Consider the following 21,952-nt stretch of genomic DNA (forward strand, 5'->3'; position numbering starts at 1 on the left):
CGTTCTTGTACATGTCTCCTAGTACAAGTGTCTGAGTTCCTCTAGAAGTATAACTTGGAAGAACCCCTGGGTGACAAACTACACACCTTCAACTTTACAACGTTATGTTGAATTGTCGTCTAACACAACAGTATCAATTTACACTCCCACCAACAGTGAATAAGAATTTCTGCTGCTCTGCATTTTCACTAGTAGTTATCAGATTTGCTAATGTTTAACAACCTAGTAGGTATAAACTGATATCTCAGTATGTTATTAATATGCAGATTCTTGATTCCTAATGAAGTTGGGAACATTTTCTTATGTGTATATGCAGAATTATAAGACAGCCCTCATGACTTCCCCAACCCCTCAATTTACTCCCATGATTACATTAACATTACATGATACAAGAGATCTTGAAGATGTACTTAAGGTTACTAATCAGTTGATCTTAAGATAGGAAAATTATTGTGGGTGAATCTGAATTAATCTCACCAACTCTGCAACCCCATGGACTGTAGCCCACCAAGCTTCTCTGAACAGTAAATTACCTTTAACTAAAAAGACAATAATAATGCCCTAGGTTAGAATTTCTCCAATTTCATAGTCTCAGGATCTCCTCATGCTCTTCCCAAAAAGCTTTTACGTGAGTTCTCTATCAATATTCACATTAGAAATTAAAACTGAGAAAATTTTAAGATATTAACTTAAATATAACAATAAACCTATCAGATGTTAACATAAAAAACATCAAGTAGGCTTTTCGGAAAAGCCTGCTTATAAGTCTGTATAAAAAAGGCCCAGAAGGCTAACTTCAGAGCTATTTCATTTGATTCTAGGAGTAATTCCATTGCTGTTCAGTCACTAAATTGTGTCAGACTCTGAGCAACACCATGGGCTGCATCATGCCAGGATTCCCCATCCTGCACTATCTCCTGGAGTTTGCTCATCACAATTAAGTTGGTAATGCCATCCATCCATCTCATCCCTTTGTCGCCTGCTTCTGCCCTGAATCTCTCCCAGGATCAGGGTCTTTTCCAACGAGTCAGTTCCTTGCATCAGGTGGCTGAAGTACTGGAGCTTTAGCATCAGGTCTTCCAGTGAACACTCAGGGTTGATTTCCTTTAGGATTGACTGGTTTGACCCCCCTGCTGTCAAAGGGATTCTCAAGAGAGTCTTCTCCAGCACCACAATTCAAAAGCATCAATTCTTCAGTACTCGGTGTCTTTATGGTCCAACTCTCACATCTGTACATAACTACTGGAAAAAGCACAGCTTTTGACTAGAAGGACTCTTGTCGGCAAAGTGATATCCTTGATTTTTAACATATTATCTAGATTTGTCATAGCTACCCATTCCAATATTCTGGCCTGGAGAATTCCATGGACTAAGTCCATGGGGTCGCAGACAGTTGGACATAAATGAGCGACTTTCACTCCTTCCAAGGAGCAAGCATCTTTTAATTTCATGGCTGCAGTCACCATTTGCAGTGATTTTGGAGCCCAAGAAAATAAAATCTGTCAGTATTTCCAATTTTCTCCCATCTATTTGGCATGAAGAGATGGGACCGGATGCCATGATCTTAGTTTTCTGAATGTTGAGTTTTAAGCCAACTTTTTCACTCTCCTCTTTCACTTTCATCAAGAGGCTCCTTAGTTCTTTTTCACTTTCTGCCATAAGGGTGGTGTGTCATCCAGCCCAGTGTTTCTCATGATGTACTCTGCATATAAGTTAAATAAGCAGGGTGACAATATAAAAACTTGACGTACTCCTTTTCCTATTTGGAACCAGTCTGTTGTTCCATGTCCAGCTCTAACTGTTGTTTCTTGAGCTGCATACAGGTTTCTCAAGAGACAGGTCAGGTGGTCTGGTATTTCCATCTCTTTCAGAATTTTCCACAGTTTGTTGTGGTCCACCCAGTCAAAGGCTTTGGCATAGTCAATAAAGCAGAAGTAGATATTTTTCTGGAACTCTCTTGCTTTTTCGATGATCCGACGAATGTTGGCAATTTGATCTCCGGTTCCTCTGCTTTTTCTAAATCCAGCTTGAACATCTGGAAGTTCACGGTTCACATATTGCTGAAGCCTGGCGTGGAGAATTTTGAGCATTACGTTGCTACAGTGTGAGATGAGTGCAATTGTGCAGTAGTTTGAGCATTCTTTGGCATGGCCTTTCTTTGATATTGGAATGGAAACTGACCTTTTTCAATCCTGTGGCCACTGCTAAGTTTACCAAATTTGCTGGCATATTGAGTGCAGCACTTTCACAGCATCATCTTTTAGGATTTGAAATAGCTCAACTAGAATTCCATCAACTCCACTAGCTTTGTTTGTAGTGATGCTTAAGGCCCACTTGACTTCACATTCTAGGATGTCTGGATCTAGGTGAGTGATCACACCATCATGATTATCTGGGTCATGAATATCTTTTTTGTATAGTTCTTCTGTACATTCTCGCCACCTCTTCTTAGTAGCTTCTGCTTCTGTTAGGTCCATACCATTTCTGTCCTTTATTGAGCCCATTTTTGCATGGAACGTTCCCTTGATATCTCTAATTGTCTTGAAGAGCTCTCTAGTCTTTCCCATTCTATTCTTTCCCTCTATTTCTTTGCACTGATCACTGAGGAAGGCTTTCTTATCTCTCCTTGCTATTCTTTGGAACTCTGCATTCAAATGGGAATATCTTTCCTTTTCTCCTTTGCCTTTTGCTTCTCTTCTATTCACAGCTATTTGTTAAGGCCTCCTCAGACAACCATTTTGCCTTTCTCCATTTCTTTTCCTTGTGGATGGTCTTGATCCTCCTGTACTTATTCAGACAGTTTTCCAAAGTAGCTGTGAATTTCACATTCCTACCAGAAACAAGAGTTCCAGACATCCTTACAGACATGGTCTTTACAGTCTAATTTTAGCCCCTCTAGTAAGGATAAAGTGGTTTCTCACTGTAGTTTTATTTTTCCCTGAGGATCTTTTCAAGTGTTTATTGGCTATTAATATATCTTCTTTTGTGAAGTATCTGCTCAAAGTTTTGGCCCACTTTTTAAAAACTGGGTTGTCTTATTAGAGTTCTAAAAGAACACTACACTACAGTTATTTTCTCCCATTCTGCCTTGCCTTTTCACTTTATTTCTGCTGTTTTTCAAATAGCAGTTTTTAAATTTTGATCATTTTTTTAAAATGCTTCAAACTTTCTGTGTATTATCAAAGAATCTTTGCCTACCTCACAACTGTAGAAATGTTTTCTATTTTCTTCTAAAAGTTTTATAGTTTGGGGCTTTTAATTTATGCTTATGATCCATTTAGAATTAGATGTGTGTAAATTGTGATATAATGGTCAACATTCATATTCTTCTGTATGGATAACTCTTTGCTACAGCATCATTTCTTGAAAAGAATTTAATTTCCCCATTGAATTGTGTTGACATCTTGTTAAAAATATTTAGTAAGAATGTATGTGTAGGTACATTTTTGTTCCACTGATCCTATTATCTAATTTCTCAATACCACACTGTCTTATTTTTGTCTCTTGAAAATAAATGTTGAAATCCAGAAGTGCTAACTGTTCCACCCTTGTTTTTCTTCCAAATCGCTTTAAATATTCCACATAAGTTTTGGTAGTTCCATAAACATTTTATAATCAGCTGTTCAATTTTATCCAAAGGGATGCAACTGCTGGGATTCAACTGATTGGAATTACATTCAACCTACCAATACATTTGGGGAGAACTGGTCTAATAGTATTCTCTAGAAATATCTATGACCAATGTATATTTTTCTATATCCTTTGTTATTTTTAATTTCTTAAAGGTTTTCAGTGTAGATATTTTTAAACAGTTTCTGAAAACTTATTCCTAAATATTTTATGTTTTTGATGCTGTTACAAATGGAATTTTTACATTTTTTGAATTTTGCTGCTTGTATATAAAACTGATTTTTAAAAAACATAAAACCTTATGCCCAACAATCTTGTTAAATTGTTATTAGTTCCAATAGCTGTTTTGTAAATTCCAGATTATTTACATAATCATCTGCAGATAGAAAAAAACGTAACCCTTGCTTTCTATTGATTATGCCTTTTATCTTTTTATTCTTCTCGCCCTCCAACAATGCACCTTTTACCTGCTCAATCTTGAAAAGTAATTCAAAAGTGACATTCATGCCAGAAAATTCAAAAAACTAAAAAACAATGATTTTCTTAAAACACACACACACACACACACACACAAAAACTGGCCAAAAAGTTCATTAAAAAAAAGAAAAAAAATTTTTTTGTTAGATAAAGAAAGGAACACTGATTCTAGGATAAAAAGATAAACCTCAGTCACAAATTATATAATAATAAAACAAAAAATTATTATATGTACGCCCTTAAATCAAAAACCTAAGACTATATATTGGCTTCCCTGGCTCAGGCAGTAAAGAATGTGCCTGCGATGCAAGAGACCTGGGTTTGATCCTTGGGTCTAGAAGATCCTCTGGAGAAGGAAATAGCTACCCACTCTAGTATTCTTGCCTGGAGAATCCCATGGACAGAGGAGCCTGGCAGGTTACAGCCCTTGGAGCCGTAAAGAGCCAGACACGACTGAGTGGCTCACACTTCTCATTTTCACAACTGTATGTAACATCAGCACTGTTACCACTAGGATCAAAGCGAGAATTATGAGAGAACTAATTCTGCACGAATCCTTCTGACCTCTCATCATGTTCTCCTGTTTAACAATCAGTAACTTTCTACTGAGCACTGAATGTGTATGTACTAGGATCTTCTTATCCCCACCAGACTCTCACGTACTAATTACATCTCCATTTTACATGTGAGGAAATTAAGACCAGGAGGAACTGAATCTAACAAAGATCAGTCAGATTAAGTGGCAGGGTGAGGATAAGAACTAAGTCTGACCCCACAACCTATGGTAATCTTAATACATACAAGATACTTAAACCTTTATCACTGGCCCATATAACATGTTACTTTAGCCACATAAATTTAAAACAAACAGTAATATCAGTGCCTTTTCCCCCACCAAAACTCTACCATAATATTTTGCCTTGTTCCAAAAGGAACCTGATACCATTGATACTTTATTAAGTAAGTGGTGTCAAAGTAATAAAATACACCTACTGGTTTCGGCATTTTTCTTCTCTTTTTGTCACCCTCTTCGAAAATCCTTCAGTTTTATGAATTCTCTTTTATGTCTGTTAAAAAAAAGAAAGCATAATTGATCTATTTTTTATATAATAATGTTTTTAACAATATAATTTAAAAAAAAAACAATATAATTAGTACAGATTAAATAAAATTTTAAACTCACATTTTAAAATGTTAACAACGCGGAGTTCTCATTTTATTCTGATTTTCAATGTCTTCTATTATTTCTCATGCTTTAAAAATACTTACATTGGTGATTTAAAATAGCACACATCTCAAACAACATACTATATAAAAATATAAAAGCATCCTGATTATCAACTAAAAATTTATTTAATTACAGATAACACATGGTAAAAGGAAAGATTACTAAGAGCCCAAATTCTCTCTTTCCGAGTCAAGTTCTCCCCTGTGCCCAGACTGGTAGAGAGACGGATAGCTGAGAACTGATTCAGAGTCTAAAGAAATCAACTCCAGAACACTTTTCAACCCTTCTTCTACACTGACAAAGACAAAAAAGGAAATACTGATTAATGTAAACTACACAAAGATAAACTTTTAAAGAAAATTATTTTTCCTGCTTGAAAATTTAAAAGTAGAGACACATATGTTGACAGTAACTTTTCCACCTAAGGTGGATATAAACAGCCTTAGTCTGCACACTAGCAACCGGCATGCTACTCTCCAGCAAGAGAATGGCCTTCCCTGAAGTACAGAACTATCCTTAAAACCAACGTTAAATTATACCTTCACCCACTAAGACAACAGAACTAAATCTTAATCCAGGGAAAACATGCTATTTTAGGGTAAATTTCTTTACAAACATCTAACAAAATTGGGTTTTCCCCCTACAAAACTACCGAAAGATCTAAAATTCTTAACCATTTAACTGTCCAGGAAAAAAATTGATTATCATTCCAATTTGAAAACCTATTGTAAGAAGTATATAATTACCTGAAAATCACTATATACAAGTAGTATCTGTCAAGAACTTTTATTCATTACACTATGAACTACTGATAAACATACGATTAATTTTGAATTTAAAAAATGTATTATCATCTCCCTTTTAAGATACTACTTTAATAAAAACGAAAATTCTTCATATTAAAATAAAAACAAAGGATCAAAATAAAGTCATTTCTCTAAATTTTAGCTGATCACATGTTAATAAACCTCCCTACAGAGGGAACGTCATTATGAGAAATTTCTCACCTAATACAATGGGGTACGAAATTCAGTGAGAAGCATGAAGTATCTCATCTCTCTCTTACTGCTTAACTCTTAACTAGGAAATGATAGATACTCTGTTATCTACAATCACCCACTTTCATTAAATAACTTTACTGTACTTCAGTCCTAGCTTCCACTTCTAAATCCTCTTTTTAATCTCTACTATCAGATCATCTCAGGTCTTAAAACAGCCTCACAACCAACTTTTTACACCATTTATAACCTAGTAACTCCTAAATCTGTATCTCTAGTCTTGCTTAGTTAACTTGGCTTTTTAATTTCTTAAAGGTTTTCAGTGTAGAGATTCTAAACAGTTTCTGAAAACTTATTCCTAAACATTTTGTTTTTGATGCTGTTATAAATGGAATTTTTACATTTTTTGAATTTTGCTGCTTGTATATAAAACTGATTTTTAAAAAACATAAAACCTTACGTCCAACAATCTTGCTAAATTCTGTTATTAGTTCTAATAGCTGTTTTGTAAATTCCAGGTTATTTACATAGTCATGTCATTTGCAAATAGAAAAAAACGTAATCCTTGCTATTGATTATACCTTTATCTTTTTATTCTTCTCTCCCTCCAACAATGCACCTTTTACCTGCTCAATCTTGAAAAGTAATTCAAAAGTGACAGTCATGCCAGAAAATTCAAAAAACAAAAAAAACAATGATTTTCTTCACAAAAAAAAAAAAAAACTGACGAAAAAGTTCATTAAAAAAAGAAAAAAAAATTTGTTAGATGAAGAAAGGAACACTGATCCTAGCATAAAAAGATAAACCTCAGTCACAAATTATATAATAATAAAACAAAAAATTATTATATGTACACCCTTAAATCAAAAACCTAAGACTATATATGGGCTTCCCTGGCTCAGGCAGTAAAGAATCTGCCTGAGATGCAAGAGACCTGGGTTTGATATCTTATATTTAAAACTCTACTATTTTTCTGTACCACTTTCATTATTGTTTAAGTGCTTCAGTGTCCAATTATAATTTCTACTCACTACTAGGTTTTAAATTTTCAAATAGAATGGTTAGAGACCTGGGGGCAGAGTGCTGTCTTTTTATTATTTACTTCTATGTTTATTATATACTACAGTCAAAGAATTCATTTCCATTATGTCTAGTGCTTGGTCAGCTTAGTTTCCTTTTTTGATTGTTCTGGACATAAATGAAAATAATGTATGTTTGCATTTGAAGAGTTAGAGCAAGCCGAATCAAGTATTTCATGTTCTGTTTCCAGTCTCTCTCCTTTCAGTTTGGTCTGTAAGCTAAGTCACTCCAGTCGTGTCCGACCGTGTGCCCCCCTGCGGACTGCAGCACTCCGGCTGTCCATGGGATTCTCCAGGAATCCAACCTGTGTCTCTTAAGTCTCCTGCATTGGCAGGCGGGCTCTTTACCACTAGCGCCACCTAGGAAGTCCCTTCAGTTTAAGCTGATCAAATTGAGAAAAAATGTATTACATTTTCTCAACTGATAGTGGATGTTAATTTCTTCTTATGAAATGCCAGTTTTTTAATTTTATTTTTTATATGGTTTTAAGCTATGTTATTGGGCTTCCCTGGTGGCTCAGAATGTAATGAATCCATCTGCAATGCAGGAGACCTGGGTTTGATCCCTGGGTTTTGAAGATCCCCTGGAGAGGGGAATGGCAACCCACTCCAGCATTCTTGCCTGGAGAATCCCACGGATAGAGGAGCCTGGTGGGCTATAGTCCATGGGTTCTCAAAGAGTCAGACACGACTGAGCAACCTAGCAAACAAGTAATACTATGTTATTAGGTGAGTAAAGGTTTAGAACTATTGTATCTTTGTAATAAATACTTCCTTTTTTCATTCAGTAATAATTCAATAGCATATAAAATTCTAAATCAACTGTTATTCTCTCAGTATTTATTTGGAAAATACTAGTTTTCTCATGGCCTCTATTACTGACAAAAAGTCTGCTGTCAATTTAATCTATTCCAGGTATGCTTTTTCTCTCTGCTTTTCTTTAAGATTGTGTGTGTGAGCACATTCTTCAGATGTGCTTCCATTTCTCTTGCTGAGGATTTGGTAAGCTTTCTTATTCTGAAGACTCATGCTTTTCTCAAACTGTGGAAAATTATTAGCCACTGTCTCTCCCAGTCAGCAATTCTTTAATTAGATACATAATGACTGTCTTGTTTTCTAATCCATGCCTACACATTCATATTTTTCATCTCTTTACCTTTCTGTGTAATACTCCTCCAGTCACTAATTCTCTGCAGGTGTTCTTAATGTTTTACCTGTCCACTATATTAAATTTTAAGTGATTATATAAACTTCTAAAAATTCACTTTTAGTCTCTTAAAAAAACTTTTAATGCTATACTATTTTATAATTTGCTTGGAATCCTTTTATCCCTACAATGTTTATTTTATATCCCTATAAAATTTTGTTTCCAATTCATTATGACTTGTTTCTTTATGGAGTTTATAATTTTGGTCAGAAAGCTCACGTCCCTAACCCACTCCTCAGTGTGGCATTTCTGTAAGCCCTGAGCTGTCTATGTAACCTTACAGAGGTTATTTCAGGTTTGCTCCTACCAGAGTACAGTACCAGAAATTTTAATTGCCCTAGATCAATCTTTTCTTCAAGAAAATTAAGAGATACTAAGGGAACATTTCATGCAAAGATGGGCACAATAAAGGACAGAAACGGCATGGACCTAACAGATGCAGAAGGGATTAAGACAACGTGGCAAGAATACAAAGAACTATACAAAAAAAGATCTTAATGACCCAGATAACCACAGTGGAGTGGTCACTTAGCTAGAGCCAGATATCCTGGAGGGTGAAGTGCGCCTTAGAAAGCATCATGAATAACAAAGCTAGTGGAGGTGATGCAATTCCAGTTGAGCTATTTCAAATCTTAAAAGATGATGCTGTTAAAGTGCTGCACTCAACATGCCAGCCAATTCGGAAAACTCAGCAGTGACCACAGGACTGGAAAAAGTCAATTTTCATTCCAATCCCAAATAATTTCAAACTACCATACAACTGAGCCCATTTCACATGCTAGCAAGGTAATGCTCAAAATCCATCAAGCTAGGCTTCAACAGTCCATGAACCAAGAACTTTCAGATGTATAAGCTGGATTTAGAAAAGGCAGAGGAACCAGAGAAAAGGCAGAGAAAACAGAGATCCATTTGCCAATATCTGCTGAATCACAGAAAAAGCAAGGGAATTCCAGAAAAACATCTACTTCTGCTTCACTGACTACACTAAAGCCTCTGACTGTATGGATCACAACTAACTGTGGAAAATTCTTAAAGAGATGGGAATACCAGACCACCTTACCTGCCTCCTGAGAAACATATTCAGGACACGTAGCAACAGTTAGAACCAGAAATGCAACAATGGACTGGTTCAAAATTGGGAAAGGAGTAAGTCAAGGCTGTATATTGTCACCCTGCTTATTTAACTTCTATGCAGAGTACATCATGCAACATACTGGGCTGGATGACTCACAAGCTGGAATCAAGACTGCCGGAAAAAAATATCAGCAACTTCAGATATGCGATGATATCACTCTAATGACAGGAAGTGAAGAGGAACTCAAGGAATTCCTGATGAGGGTAAAAGAGGAGAGTGAAAACGCCGGCTTAAAATTCAACATTCAAAAAACTAAGATCACGGGCATCTGGTCCCATCACTTCGTGGCAAATAGGATGGGAAAACATGCAAATAGTGACAGATTTTATTTTCCTGGGCTCCAAAATCACTGTGGATGGTGACTGCAGCCATGAAATTAAAAGACGTTTGCTCCTTGGAAGAAAAGCTATGACAAACCTAGTGAAAGTCACTCAGTCCTGTCTGACTCTTTGCAACCCCCTTGGAATCCTTCAGGCCAGAATACTGGAGTGGGTAGCCATTCCCTTCTCCAGGGAATGTTCCCAACCCAGGGATTGAACCCAGATCTCCCACACTGCAGGAGGATTCCTTACCAGCTGAGCCACAAAGGAAGCCCCCTGAAAAACCTAGATAGCATAATAAAAAGCAGAAACATCCATTTTCACTTTTGAAATTTTTTATATAAATTGCATGGCTCAAGGCTATGTAACAATCTTGCATTTTATGACAAATATTTATTTCTGTTAAACTCAATATACAATTATTGTTCCCTAGGCAACCAACTTTTGCTTTAACTACAATTTCATGTTAACAAAACAGACGGTGAGAAGACAACTTTGATTGTGTAGATCTAGTTACAATAATAAAAAAAAATAATCCATACCAAAAAAAAAAGCAGAGACATCACTTTGCTGACAAAAGTCCATATAGTCAAAGCTATGGTTTTTCCAGTAGTCATGTACGGATGTGAGAGGTGGACCATTAAAAAGGCTGAGTGCCAAAGAATTAATGCTTTCTAATTATGGTGCTGGAAAAGACTCCTGAGAATCCCATGGACTGCAAGGAGATCAAACCAGTCAATCCTAAAGGAAATCAATCCTGAATATACATTGGAAGAGGCTGATGCTGAAGCACTCGAAATCTCTGGCCAGCTGATACAAAGAGCCCACTCACTGGAAAAGACCCTGATGCTGGGAAAGACTGAGAGCAGGAGGATAAGGCGGCAACAAAGGATGAGATGGTTGGATGGCATCACCGAATGAATGGATGTGAGTTTGAGCAAACTCAATTCACTGGGTCCCGAAGAGTCAGACAGTACTTAGAAAATGAACAACCGATCAATTTTTACCCTCTTGATTTAGCACTCTATTACCATATCAGACCGCATGGCCACACCCTAGAGAAGTTAGCAGATACTCAAGAGAGCTTGCTCCTGTCCTGATCACTGCTGTTTGCTAAACCAGATGGCTGCTGAGCCCTGCCTGTGCCAGGTCTCACTGGTAAAGAACAAAGGGGAGAAGTGAGCATTACTTGCATGCCTGACTATAAACTAAGTTAAAGCACTCAAATTACAGCAAGAGTATTCATCAAACATAGGGTCAGCTAGGCAGGTAAATAAACATCATGTACATGAGGTTTTGCAGAATTTCTTAAAGTTACATATTAATCAAATACTGGAATTAAAAAAGGTAAATAAAAAATGTAATTTTTGTATTTAATAAAAAAGTTAAAGGTAAATAATTAAGCTTCCTTTTCCCTAAAGAAATAATTTATCCAAGTTTGTCATAGTAGAGTTACTTCAAATTACACTCTTTAGAAAAGCACTTTTCAAGCAAAATAACCCTACTGAAGTTTTAGGTTTAGTATGAACACTCTGGTGACATAAAAGAACAAATATATCACAGACTAACATATACAAAACCAGGTTTACACACATGCTAAGTAAGCTTTTAAAATCTCCAACAAGCCTAACTGATCTGTACGAACTGTGGAAAGTGACTAGCCTAACAAAAAGCCTCTGCAAATAAGGATATAATTGACTTCTAAAGTTTCTAAAATAATATTTTCAGACCAGTGTTCTCTCTTGAAAATCAAGTAGCATCATAAACTGACTCCATATTTCTGGAAAATAAGTTGTCAATATATAACAAAAGCAACAAAGCTTCTCTGAACAGGAAATCTACTTTGGAGTACACTCCAGATAAATAAATATACAAAAACAAAGAAAACGGTACTAAGATATTCTCAGCAGTACAACGATATTATAACATCCAATGATTAAAATCAAAGTCACAATTAAAGTAACGTTCAAATTACATGATAAAGATGGACAAACTGTGTCAACATTTACATAAGGATAAGTTAAAAATGCAGAATACATAGCCACCTATTGTAACTAACTAAAAAAACAGGTATACTTACAAAGGATTTTGAATATAGAGAACTGAGCATTTAATACTAACCAGAGTCTTATTTTTCACTGTTACTAATTTTAAAAATCAAATAAGAATTTAAAAAATATATTTGACTACATACCAGTTTATTCCTATCATGGTATACATAAGAATTCTACCTTAAATTTTTTAGGATGAAGCTGTGTATAAATGTAGTTAAATCCTAAGATTTTAGCCAATTTAGGGATCATTAAAAAATATTTACCATAATATTATTCAACCTCAATAGTACATTTCCAGTCCTCCTATGATTATATTAGCACATTTTTTTCCCCTTGAAAATGGCACCTGTTAGTAGCAGACTGAACAATTTAATAAAATGTTACATGAAAAGCCAAGGTAACTAGATACATGTCCTCGGTTTAAACCTCTAACTGGTTCATCTTGAAAACTCTGTTTCACTGCCTTTCTTTCTTCTCTAGAAAAATGATAACATATAATCCCTTAACCACTGTATATCAAAGATATATAATAAAAACAAACACTTCTCCCCTTACCCTCATAATAAATAATTATTGAAAAAAAATTTACTCCTCCTTCCCTGCTCTTTCTAAACTTCTTAGTGGTCTCACCCAACCTCTTTTCCACCCAGGCTCCCACAGAAGCAATGAAGCGGTCATGGCGAACAGTATTAAGAGATGCCGCCAACATATACATCTCATTTCCAGAAAATGCATGAACATGTACTCAAACACAGTGCCACATTTCAGAGACAAAACATTCACATGAAACTTTCTCTTCTTCGGTCCATTAACTCTGAGGGTGACCCTAAACAGCCTCTTTTCTTCCGTACAATGGAAAAAACAGCCTCACACGTAACACCTCGAGCTCTACTAATCCATGGCACAACAGCGGACTCTCCCCACCCGTCAGGTGGTGAAACAGGTGTTACGTCTGTCCATATTGGGCCTACAATGACGCTTCAATAATTTATACGAGGATGCCTAATTTTATTCTTAAGATATTCTTTTCCCCAAGCATAACTATACTTTTTTTTTCTGTCTTTTGAGACCTCATCTCTGAATATAAATGTTGTCTCTCCACAGACCATAAAATTACAAAAGGATTCCTCTGTCACCTTACTGGGAGATTGAGAAGCAGTATAACAAAGTATAAACTGAATTAATAAGGTAATTCTGCCAGTCAAATTAATGCCAATAATGGCATTTACCAAAAAAGTTCTTAATCACTTTCCCCCCCCAACATGGGACCTCTGGTAAAGTCTATGAACTCCTTCCTAGAAAAGTATCTTTTAGATACATAAAATACATAGTATCACATAAAAAGCCAATTATATTTAACTATAACTATCAAAATATAAAGCGCACAAATTTATGATACAGTAATATATGTGCTTTATTAATTTTTAAATAAATATCTACCAGTGTATCTAATAATTAAACTTCAAGTAATGATGGGTATTAAACATCATTCTGAGACCTGCGACAATAATGCATCATGAAAATATCTACAATTTCTATTGGAAACAGTCTCTGCTACTGCTGCCCACATTCATAATGGAAGAAAACATGTGAAGATGTTAAGTTTTCTCTCTATTCAAGTTTACAGACCTACAGTATTAAAACCTCAAATATACAAAGAACTGTTTATTAAATTTTTTAGCTCTGTTAAGTACTGAATCTAATAGCAGTAATAATGTACTTTACCTACATAATGCCATGACTTTCCAAGAGAAGCAGAGGACAAGAATTTTAGCTCCAAAAAGAAATAAGGCCAAAAGCAAGGACAAAGGTAGTAAATGGAATCATCTGCAGAAAGTTCACTCTTCAGCCACTTTACCTACATTACCTAATCTTCCTAATAACTGCCCTTTCTCCTTCTGACCAAGGTAAGAATCACAATCCCTTGTTCTTCTAACTAAGCGAATGAAGATTCAAATCAGTCACTTCCCAAGGTAATAAGGCCAGTCGACAAAGTCAGAAGTCCTTTGTCCAAGCTCTGTGCTCTTTTGGCTATCCTATCCTGCCTTCCTCTGACATCATTCTAGAGAAGCTCATCCCAATGACCAGAGCATTTCAAGAAGTTAAAGCTCTTTTCTTGTTTTCAGGTCAAAAAGACTACTTCTAAAGATGCTGTAAGTGCACATTAATATTGATATAATTACCTTTGTAAACTAATTTTCTGTAAGGAAGACAGGCAGTTCTAAATAAGGTATTAAGTACTTGCTTACGTAGGAAGTGATTTCTGTTCAAGGAAATAAAATACTCAACATTTTGAGCAATATACACATTACTGGAAATGCAAAGCAAATTTCTAGAACCTAAAACAAACATAAAGCAGAAAGCTAAGTTTTACACTGAATTTAAGTTCTTTTCTAAATGAATTTTTTAAACTTAAAAAAGAGAAAATATTATATTTGTATTGTTCCCTAGGAGGGCAGAAAAACAACATAGTACCATTTGCAAAAACTAATTTTAAATGTTAAAAGGTAAGAAAGCTAAATCCAGTCCAATTTCTTCACTTTACACTTAAGGAAACATCAAAAATTCATATAGTAAATGTTTAAAAATGTGAAAACAAAGACAGGTTCGTGTAAGTTTCCTAGGTACAGGAAAGAAACGTCTTAAACTGACCTGAGGAATCCTCTCCACATGTTTTGAAATACCAGCTATTACAGTAACTTAATTTTCAAAGCAGAATAAAGTCTGTATGTTTCTGAAATATCTTTAAAATTAGACAGTACTTTGTCATGCAGTCAGTAAGGTTACCTGGCAGTCCTAGTGAGTTTCTAACTTTTGAGATATTCGATCTCCCTTCTGAGAAACTGGAATGGTGTCTGGCTCACAGTAGGGCCTCAGATGTTATGAAATTAAGTACATAATATTCACTGGAACTTCTGTTGATTATTATCAAGGTCAATTATTTTCCTCTCAGATGAGTGAACTAGTAAGCAAAAGGCTACAAGAAACAGCAACCATAAAAAAAAAAAGACACACAGAAAAAAAAAAAAAAAAAAAAAACAGCAACCATGAATGCTGGGGGAAAAATAAAAACCCCTAACTAGGTCTTCCAAATTCAGGCCTTTATCATCCCACTTAAGACTCTTTCAATAATCTCATTTGACAATCAAATTTAAAGGCCAGTTAATTTGACACATCTAATAATATCTGTAATTGTCATATAGACTTCCCTGGTGGCTCAGATAGTAAAGCATCTACCTACAATGCAGGAGACCGGGGTTCAATCCCTGGGTTGGGAAGATCTTCTGGAGAAGGAAATGACAACCCACTCCAGTATTCTTGTCTGGAAAATCCCATGGATGGAGGAACCTGGTAGGCTACAGTCCATGGGGTCGCAGAGAGTCAGACATGACTGAGCGACTTCACTTTCACTTTTTCACTTTTGTTAATTGTCATGCTGCTTAGTAATTAGATATAAATGGTAAGCACTTTAGGTATACAGTCATCTCTTGGTACCCACAGGGAATTGGTTCCAGGACCCTCCTGCAGACACCAAAATCTAAAAATGTTCAAGCCCCTTATACAAAATACATGTACATGTACATCTTTATACATATATGGGCTTCCCAGATGGTACTAGTGGTAAAGAACCCACCTACCAATGTAGGAGACATAACAGACTCGGGTTCAATCCCTGAGTTGGAAAGATCCCCTGGAGGAGGGCAGGGCAACCCATTCCAGTATTCTTGCCTAGAGAATTCTATGGACAGAGGAGCCTGGCAGGCTACAATCCATAGGGTCGCAAAGAGTTGGACACAACTGAAGAGACTTTAAAATTTAAATTAAAAAATTAAATAAAAATGAAATTAAAAGAAGCTTGCTCCTTGGAAGAAAAGTTAAGACCAACCTAGAGAGCATATTAAAAAGCAGAGACATTTCTTTGCCAACCAGAGGTCCATCTAGTCAAAGCTATGGTTTTTCCAGCAGTCATGTATGGATGTGAGATTGGACTATAAAGAAAGCTGAGTGCTGAAGAACTGATGCTTTTGAACTGTGGTGTTGGAGAAGACTCTTGAGAATCCCTTGGACTGCAAGGAGATCCAACCAGTCCATCCTGAAGGAAATCAGTCCTGGAAAGACTGATGCTGAAGCTGAAACTCCAATACTTTGGCCACTTTTTGCGAAGAACTGACTCACTGGAAAAAACCCTGATGCTGGGAAAGATTGAACGCAGGAGAAGGGGACAACAGAGGATGAGATGGTTGGATGGCATCACCAACTCAATGGACATAAGTTTGAGTAAACTCTGGGAGCTGGTGATGGACAGGGAGGCCTGGCATGCTGCAGTCCATGGGGTCGCAGAGATGGACATACCTGAGTGAATGAACTGAACTGAAGAGACTTCGCATGCACACATATACATGTAAACTATACCTGCAAATAACCTATACACATCCTCCCACATACTTTAAATTATCTCTACATTACTTATAATACCTAATACAATGTAAATACTATGTAAATAACTGTAAATACAATGTTAAGTGCTATGTAAATCATTGTAAATACAATGTAAATGCTATGTAAATACTTGCCAGCATGTAGCAAATTCAAGTTTTACTTTTTGGAACTTTCAGAATTCTTCCCCACCCCCATGGAATATTTTCAGTCAAGGTTCCAAAACGCACAGATTTGGAGTGCCAACTTTGCTTAATAACCAAACTAGAATTTTATAGCTTCCTTCAGTCTAGAATCTAGAAACAGCTTAAATATCAAGACTGCTAAGGATGGCTAATGAAAGTTTAGTCCATCCCACACTCTCGATAAAAGTCAAGGCGTGACTGGATTCAATTAACTGGGGCTGAGATCTCCTAAGTCCCCATTCTCCCTTTCAATGGTCCCCTCTATTACACTCATGCCCACATCATTCTGAGTACTACCAGGATTTCTGATTACAAAAAATTACTCTGGTTATAAAAAGGTTATTAGCTAATTTAAAGAAACACAAGTTTTTTTTTAGTACAAAACAAAAAGAATTCACATCACAAAAAACTGTGCTTACAATGCTGTTACACTGAATATGAATTACAGTTTATATACACAAAGAGCATTTAAATACACTTCATGGTATATAAAATGGCACGAATATATTCCCATTCAAGCATGATGGTTTCATTATCTTACTTAACAAGTGCAAAGAGTATCTGGCATGTGATTATAAGCGTCCAAATGTATGAATGATACCTAAAAGCAGGAGTCAGCAAACTTTTCTGCAAAGGGCCAGGTTAAGTAAACCTTTTAGGTTTGGTGGCCCACAAAGCCTCTGTTGCAACTACTCTCTGTTGTAGCACAACAGCAACCACAGACAACAGGTAAACCAATGAGCTATCATGTGTTGAAATAAAATTTTATTTACAAAAACAGGTAGTGGGCTGAATTTGGTCTACAAAGTAGCTTGTTGATCTCTTCTTAACAGTAAAGAGAATGTCATTTTGCAATAAATCAACTTTACTAGAATTAAAACTGTTTATTTTCAAATATAAGTAAATTATGCAGAAAAGCAGAAAAGAAACAATGTTTCTAGATCATTCTGTTCATATTAGATCACCTGATTGTAAAAGAAAGTCCAATGACCTTATTGATATATATAACTAGCCTCTATAAAATGTACTTTAGAATTCTGCTGAAAGGTAACTGATATTGCAATAGGAGAAAAAATTAAAATTCTATGAATGTGCAAGATTTTCTATACATATTGGCTATTCAAAAATACAAAACAAAGAAACACACCTATACAGGGACTTCCCTGGTAGTCCAGCAGTTAAGAGTCCACCTTCCAAAGAAGGAGAAGGAACTAGGATCCCACATGCCACAGGGCAACTAGGCCCGCAGGTCACAATTACAGAGCTCACTTGCTCTGGAGCCCAAGTGCTTCAATCAGAAGCCCCTGCTCACCAAGGAAAGATCCCTCATGCAGCACAAAGACACCATGTGCTGCAACTAAGGCCCAATGCACTCAAAAATGAATAATATTAAAGAAAAAAAAACCTATACAAATACTAACCTGAAAAAAACCCTCTAAGAAGATAAAGACTGGATTCACTATGTAAAGGAAAGAAGAAATAAACAAGGGAATCATATGAACCACATTTTCTTTGCAAACAGTTTCCAGGTAAAAACCTGTATCTATCATCAGGACATTTCACTATCCAAAATCATAAACCCTTTTTTAAAGGATATTTTCCAGTGTCAGTTATATACCATACCCTAGGAAGAAAACAAAGTGAGTTCACCTTCAATCATGAAAAAAATTTACACAGTACGTAAACACTTCTTATAGGAAATTCCATTCTGATTTCACATGATGAAAATCCAAGAAATATTAAGTACTGAATGCTCAACATGGTAATAAACAAACATCCTTTCATTGTTTGTTACAAAATAAGCTTACTTTTAAAGACTTTAAAATTGCAAATAAGGGATATATATAAAGTATATATTTACCCTTCCATAAATATTGGCATTTTCTATTTACTAGGAATGGCTAAGAGCAATTACCTCTGAAAAACAAGACTGGGGGTGTTCTGGGAAGTTGGGGAGAACTTTTAACATCTGTTTTTTTTTAACTTTGTCATAAAATTTATTAATTTTATAATCATGTAAAGTGGTTTAAAATACGTGCAATGTAAATGAATATTGAAAAATATACCAAGAACTAATATAAACAGTAAAGCAGGATTCCTCTGAAAGAGGCTAGAAATTGAGGAAATCTCTGAGTTCAGACTGGCCACCTACCACTCAACAGATGAGCATATACTTGCTTCAGAAGTTAGGGAAGTTCCCTGAAGGGCTTCTGACACCAAGAGGTTTAAAATCACCTTGTAAGAGTGGAATTTACAGCAATCCAATCCAGTTCCACTGACTCCAGTAAGCCAAGGGTCCTGAGAAGACCTACTGGTCTGGAGGATGTCCAAGCCATCCAAGAAAGGGTGACTTTCCTGACTTCTCAGATTGACACCAATCGCATACTATTATATTAACTATTCTTTATCAAGTATGTTCACCAACATAACCATCCTCACAGTCTTAACAGGACACACTTTTTTAGGCTTTGGTCTTTGGGAAATATTGATTAAAATCTGTCATTTTGAAATGATGTATGTTAAGTTGAATTAAGTTAAAAATAAATGAAAAAACTTGACTCCCATCCTAACTGAAGATTTCAGACTTCACTGTACTAGAAAATTACACTAGATTATATTAGAAGATTCAGATCTGAAATTAAGATAAAATACACAAAGACTTTCATTTCAACCGCCTGCCAAAGAGAAAAATGAATAATAAAATCCAATTCTGCTCCTGGGAATAGAGAAAGCAAAAAATCAAGAAATAACCCTTGTTCTCTGAGACTACTGAGTGTTAGCAAAAGAGAAAGAACAGCAATCTGTCATTTCTCACCACCACAGAAAAAAGATATCAATTTAATTTCCAGTTAATGCAAATGTCCAAAACAAAGGACAGACTAAACATACTTTCCCCATGCTGAAATTAATTTCAGTTCTGAGCCTCTCCTACGCTCTGCCATGCTTGGGAATACAGTAGTGAACAAAACGATGTATAATCCACAAGGGCAAGAATTCAACATTCCTAAAAGCCACAAATTTTGTTTCATTTAAATAGACTGTAAAGAATTTCAATGTGTATCTATTCATCCCTCACTAAAAAAAAATTGTTTAATACCATTATGTATCTTTAAAAAGTAATTAAGCAAAAGAAACAAAGTGCAATTCATTTTACAGATGAATTACAATCCACTAACTTCAAAAGAAATGTTTTACGTTTTTACCACATTTGAGGGGATTATTAGTCTTTGGAAGATAATGCACACGTGAAAATAATGTAATAGTGAAAAAAATTTTAATGCAACCCTGCATATTAGTCTCTCTTCTTAACTCTAATAATGCTGTTATGGCAAATGGATTAAGCCATTATTTATCCAGCAAATGAACGGGGCAATTGTTCATTCAGAGCTCCATCCGACAAATAAAAGAGTATTTAGTGCTCTAAAAAAAATGTATGCTCAGTAACAATAGATTGTAATGCCTATTTTCGAGCGCTCGTTTATCAAACAAATGCTTACTATGTTAGGTATCTACATTTGCACCATGCTTGTCTATTGCCACAGAACTCATTAAAATTTCGACAAAAACCTCAAGTAGATTTTAAAACATATCGTTGATAGAAGCTGACTTTCAACACGTTTCCAACCTCGCTAATAACCCCCTCCTTAATGGTATTTTAAAAAAAGAAAAAAACGCTCAATACACGGTGTGAATAAAGAACCATGCTACATCTGGTGAGGATGTGATGTGCTCTATTTAAACTAAAATAATATAGTGCTTCCCCGACCGCCCCTTTCAAAGTTAGCCTGAGAATTACGTTTACAATTACGTTTACAACCCTTTAAAGGAAGAGGATACTGCAATGTACTCAACTTGTCTACTGGGATCTAAGACACAAAATCGGAGAAAGTTACTGGGCTCGGGGGGCGCCTGCAACTTCAACAGCAGGTACAGCCGGGGCCGGAGCCGCCAGGGCCGCCGCGCGGGTGCGGGGGGCCGGGGGCAGCTCGCGCCCCGAGCCCCGTCACGCAACCTCCCTCTGCCGCCACGGCGGAACTCACGCTCTCTAGTAATTCAACACCTTTACTCTCAAGTCGGAGACCGGGGAGAAGTGGTAATAATTCCTTCCCTACCACAGCAAAAAAAAAATATCATTTTTCCTAAGCTTAAATCTGAATTCTCAAGACCGCCTAGAAGGGACGAGCCAGGCCGAGCCCGGGGCGGCGCCCGAGCGGCGGGAGCCCGACCGAGCCCGGGGCCGACGCTGAGGGCGGACCCGCGCCCGGGGGGGAGCAGCTGGTGGCGGCGTGTTCAGGCCGCGGCCGAGAGGCTGGCCAAGCCTCGCGGCGTCCGCGACCCCGGGAGCGGCCTGGCCGGCCGGACCGCTAGCACGAGCGGCGCCGCGGGCCTGGCGGCGAGGCCACCGGGCAGCACGGGGCGCCGGACTTCTCGCCGCCACCTCAGCGGCTGCGGCGGAGCCCGGGAGCGGCAGTGGGGGAAGGGAGCGCGCCGGCGGCTTACCTCAGGAGCGGGCGGCTCCTTCCCGCCGCGAGAGTGGCCGGGGCGCTGCGCGGCGGCGGCGGGCGTCGCGGCTGCGGCAGAGGGAGAGAGACAGAGAGAGGCGGCGGTGGAGCGAGCGCCGGGACACCGGAGAGGAGAGGCACCGCCGCCACCGCAGACAGCTCCGCAATATGGCTGCCCGGCGGCTCCTCGAGGGAGAGGCGGGGCTGCCCCGCGCCCCGCGCCCCCCGCCTCCCCCTGCCGGCCGGCCGGCCTCGCGCCGCGGCCCGAGCGCCAACGCCGCTGCGGCGGCCGCCGCCGGGCCGCCCGCGCCCCGCCCCGGCCCAGCCCCGCCCAGCCCCTCGGGCTCGCGGCCACTCGCCGGCCGGGGCGTTGCCCGGGGGAGGGAGGGTCTCCGTCCGGGGCAGGGACGCGCCAGGACCCGGCCGCGGCTCCGCAGTCCCGAGGGAACGGGGCCGAGCACGGGGGTGGGCGACTCCTTCCGTGCGGGGGACTGGGCTAGAGTGAAGCCCGATGCCCGGGGAAGCGGAACCGCCCAAACCCAGAGCTGGGAGTGGGCCTGCCGCCTCCCCGCGAGCGGTGGAAACTTGAAACTCCCGCTGGTGCCAGAAAATTCACTGAGGGCGTTTCCATCGCCCCCAAGGAGGAATTCTTTCCCAGGGAATACACAACCGAGTGGAGCGCGTTGCTTGGCTGTTGAAA

At 38.0% G+C, this 21,952-nt stretch overlaps 1 protein-coding gene across 2 annotated transcripts in view; it reads right to left on the reverse strand.

The window, feature by feature from the left end:
- RDX (radixin) overlaps window positions 1-21,387 on the reverse strand; it is a 95,900-nt gene extending 74,513 nt beyond the window's left edge. For both annotated transcript variants that reach the window (XM_043481043.1, XM_043481041.1), the window contains exons 1-2: window positions 21,251-21,387; window positions 5,101-5,174 (exon numbers count right to left, since the gene is read on the reverse strand). In XM_043481043.1, the coding sequence (XP_043336978.1) occupies window positions 5,101-5,112 (12 nt within the window). In that variant the 5' untranslated portion in view covers window positions 5,113-5,174; window positions 21,251-21,387. The remainder of the gene's footprint in view (window positions 1-5,100; window positions 5,175-21,250) is intronic.
- Window positions 21,388-21,952: the final 565 nt, after the last annotated feature.

Source organism: Cervus canadensis, chromosome 11, assembly GCF_019320065.1.
Source record: "Cervus canadensis isolate Bull #8, Minnesota chromosome 11, ASM1932006v1, whole genome shotgun sequence".
Classification (NCBI taxonomy): Eukaryota; Metazoa; Chordata; class Mammalia; order Artiodactyla; family Cervidae; genus Cervus; species Cervus canadensis.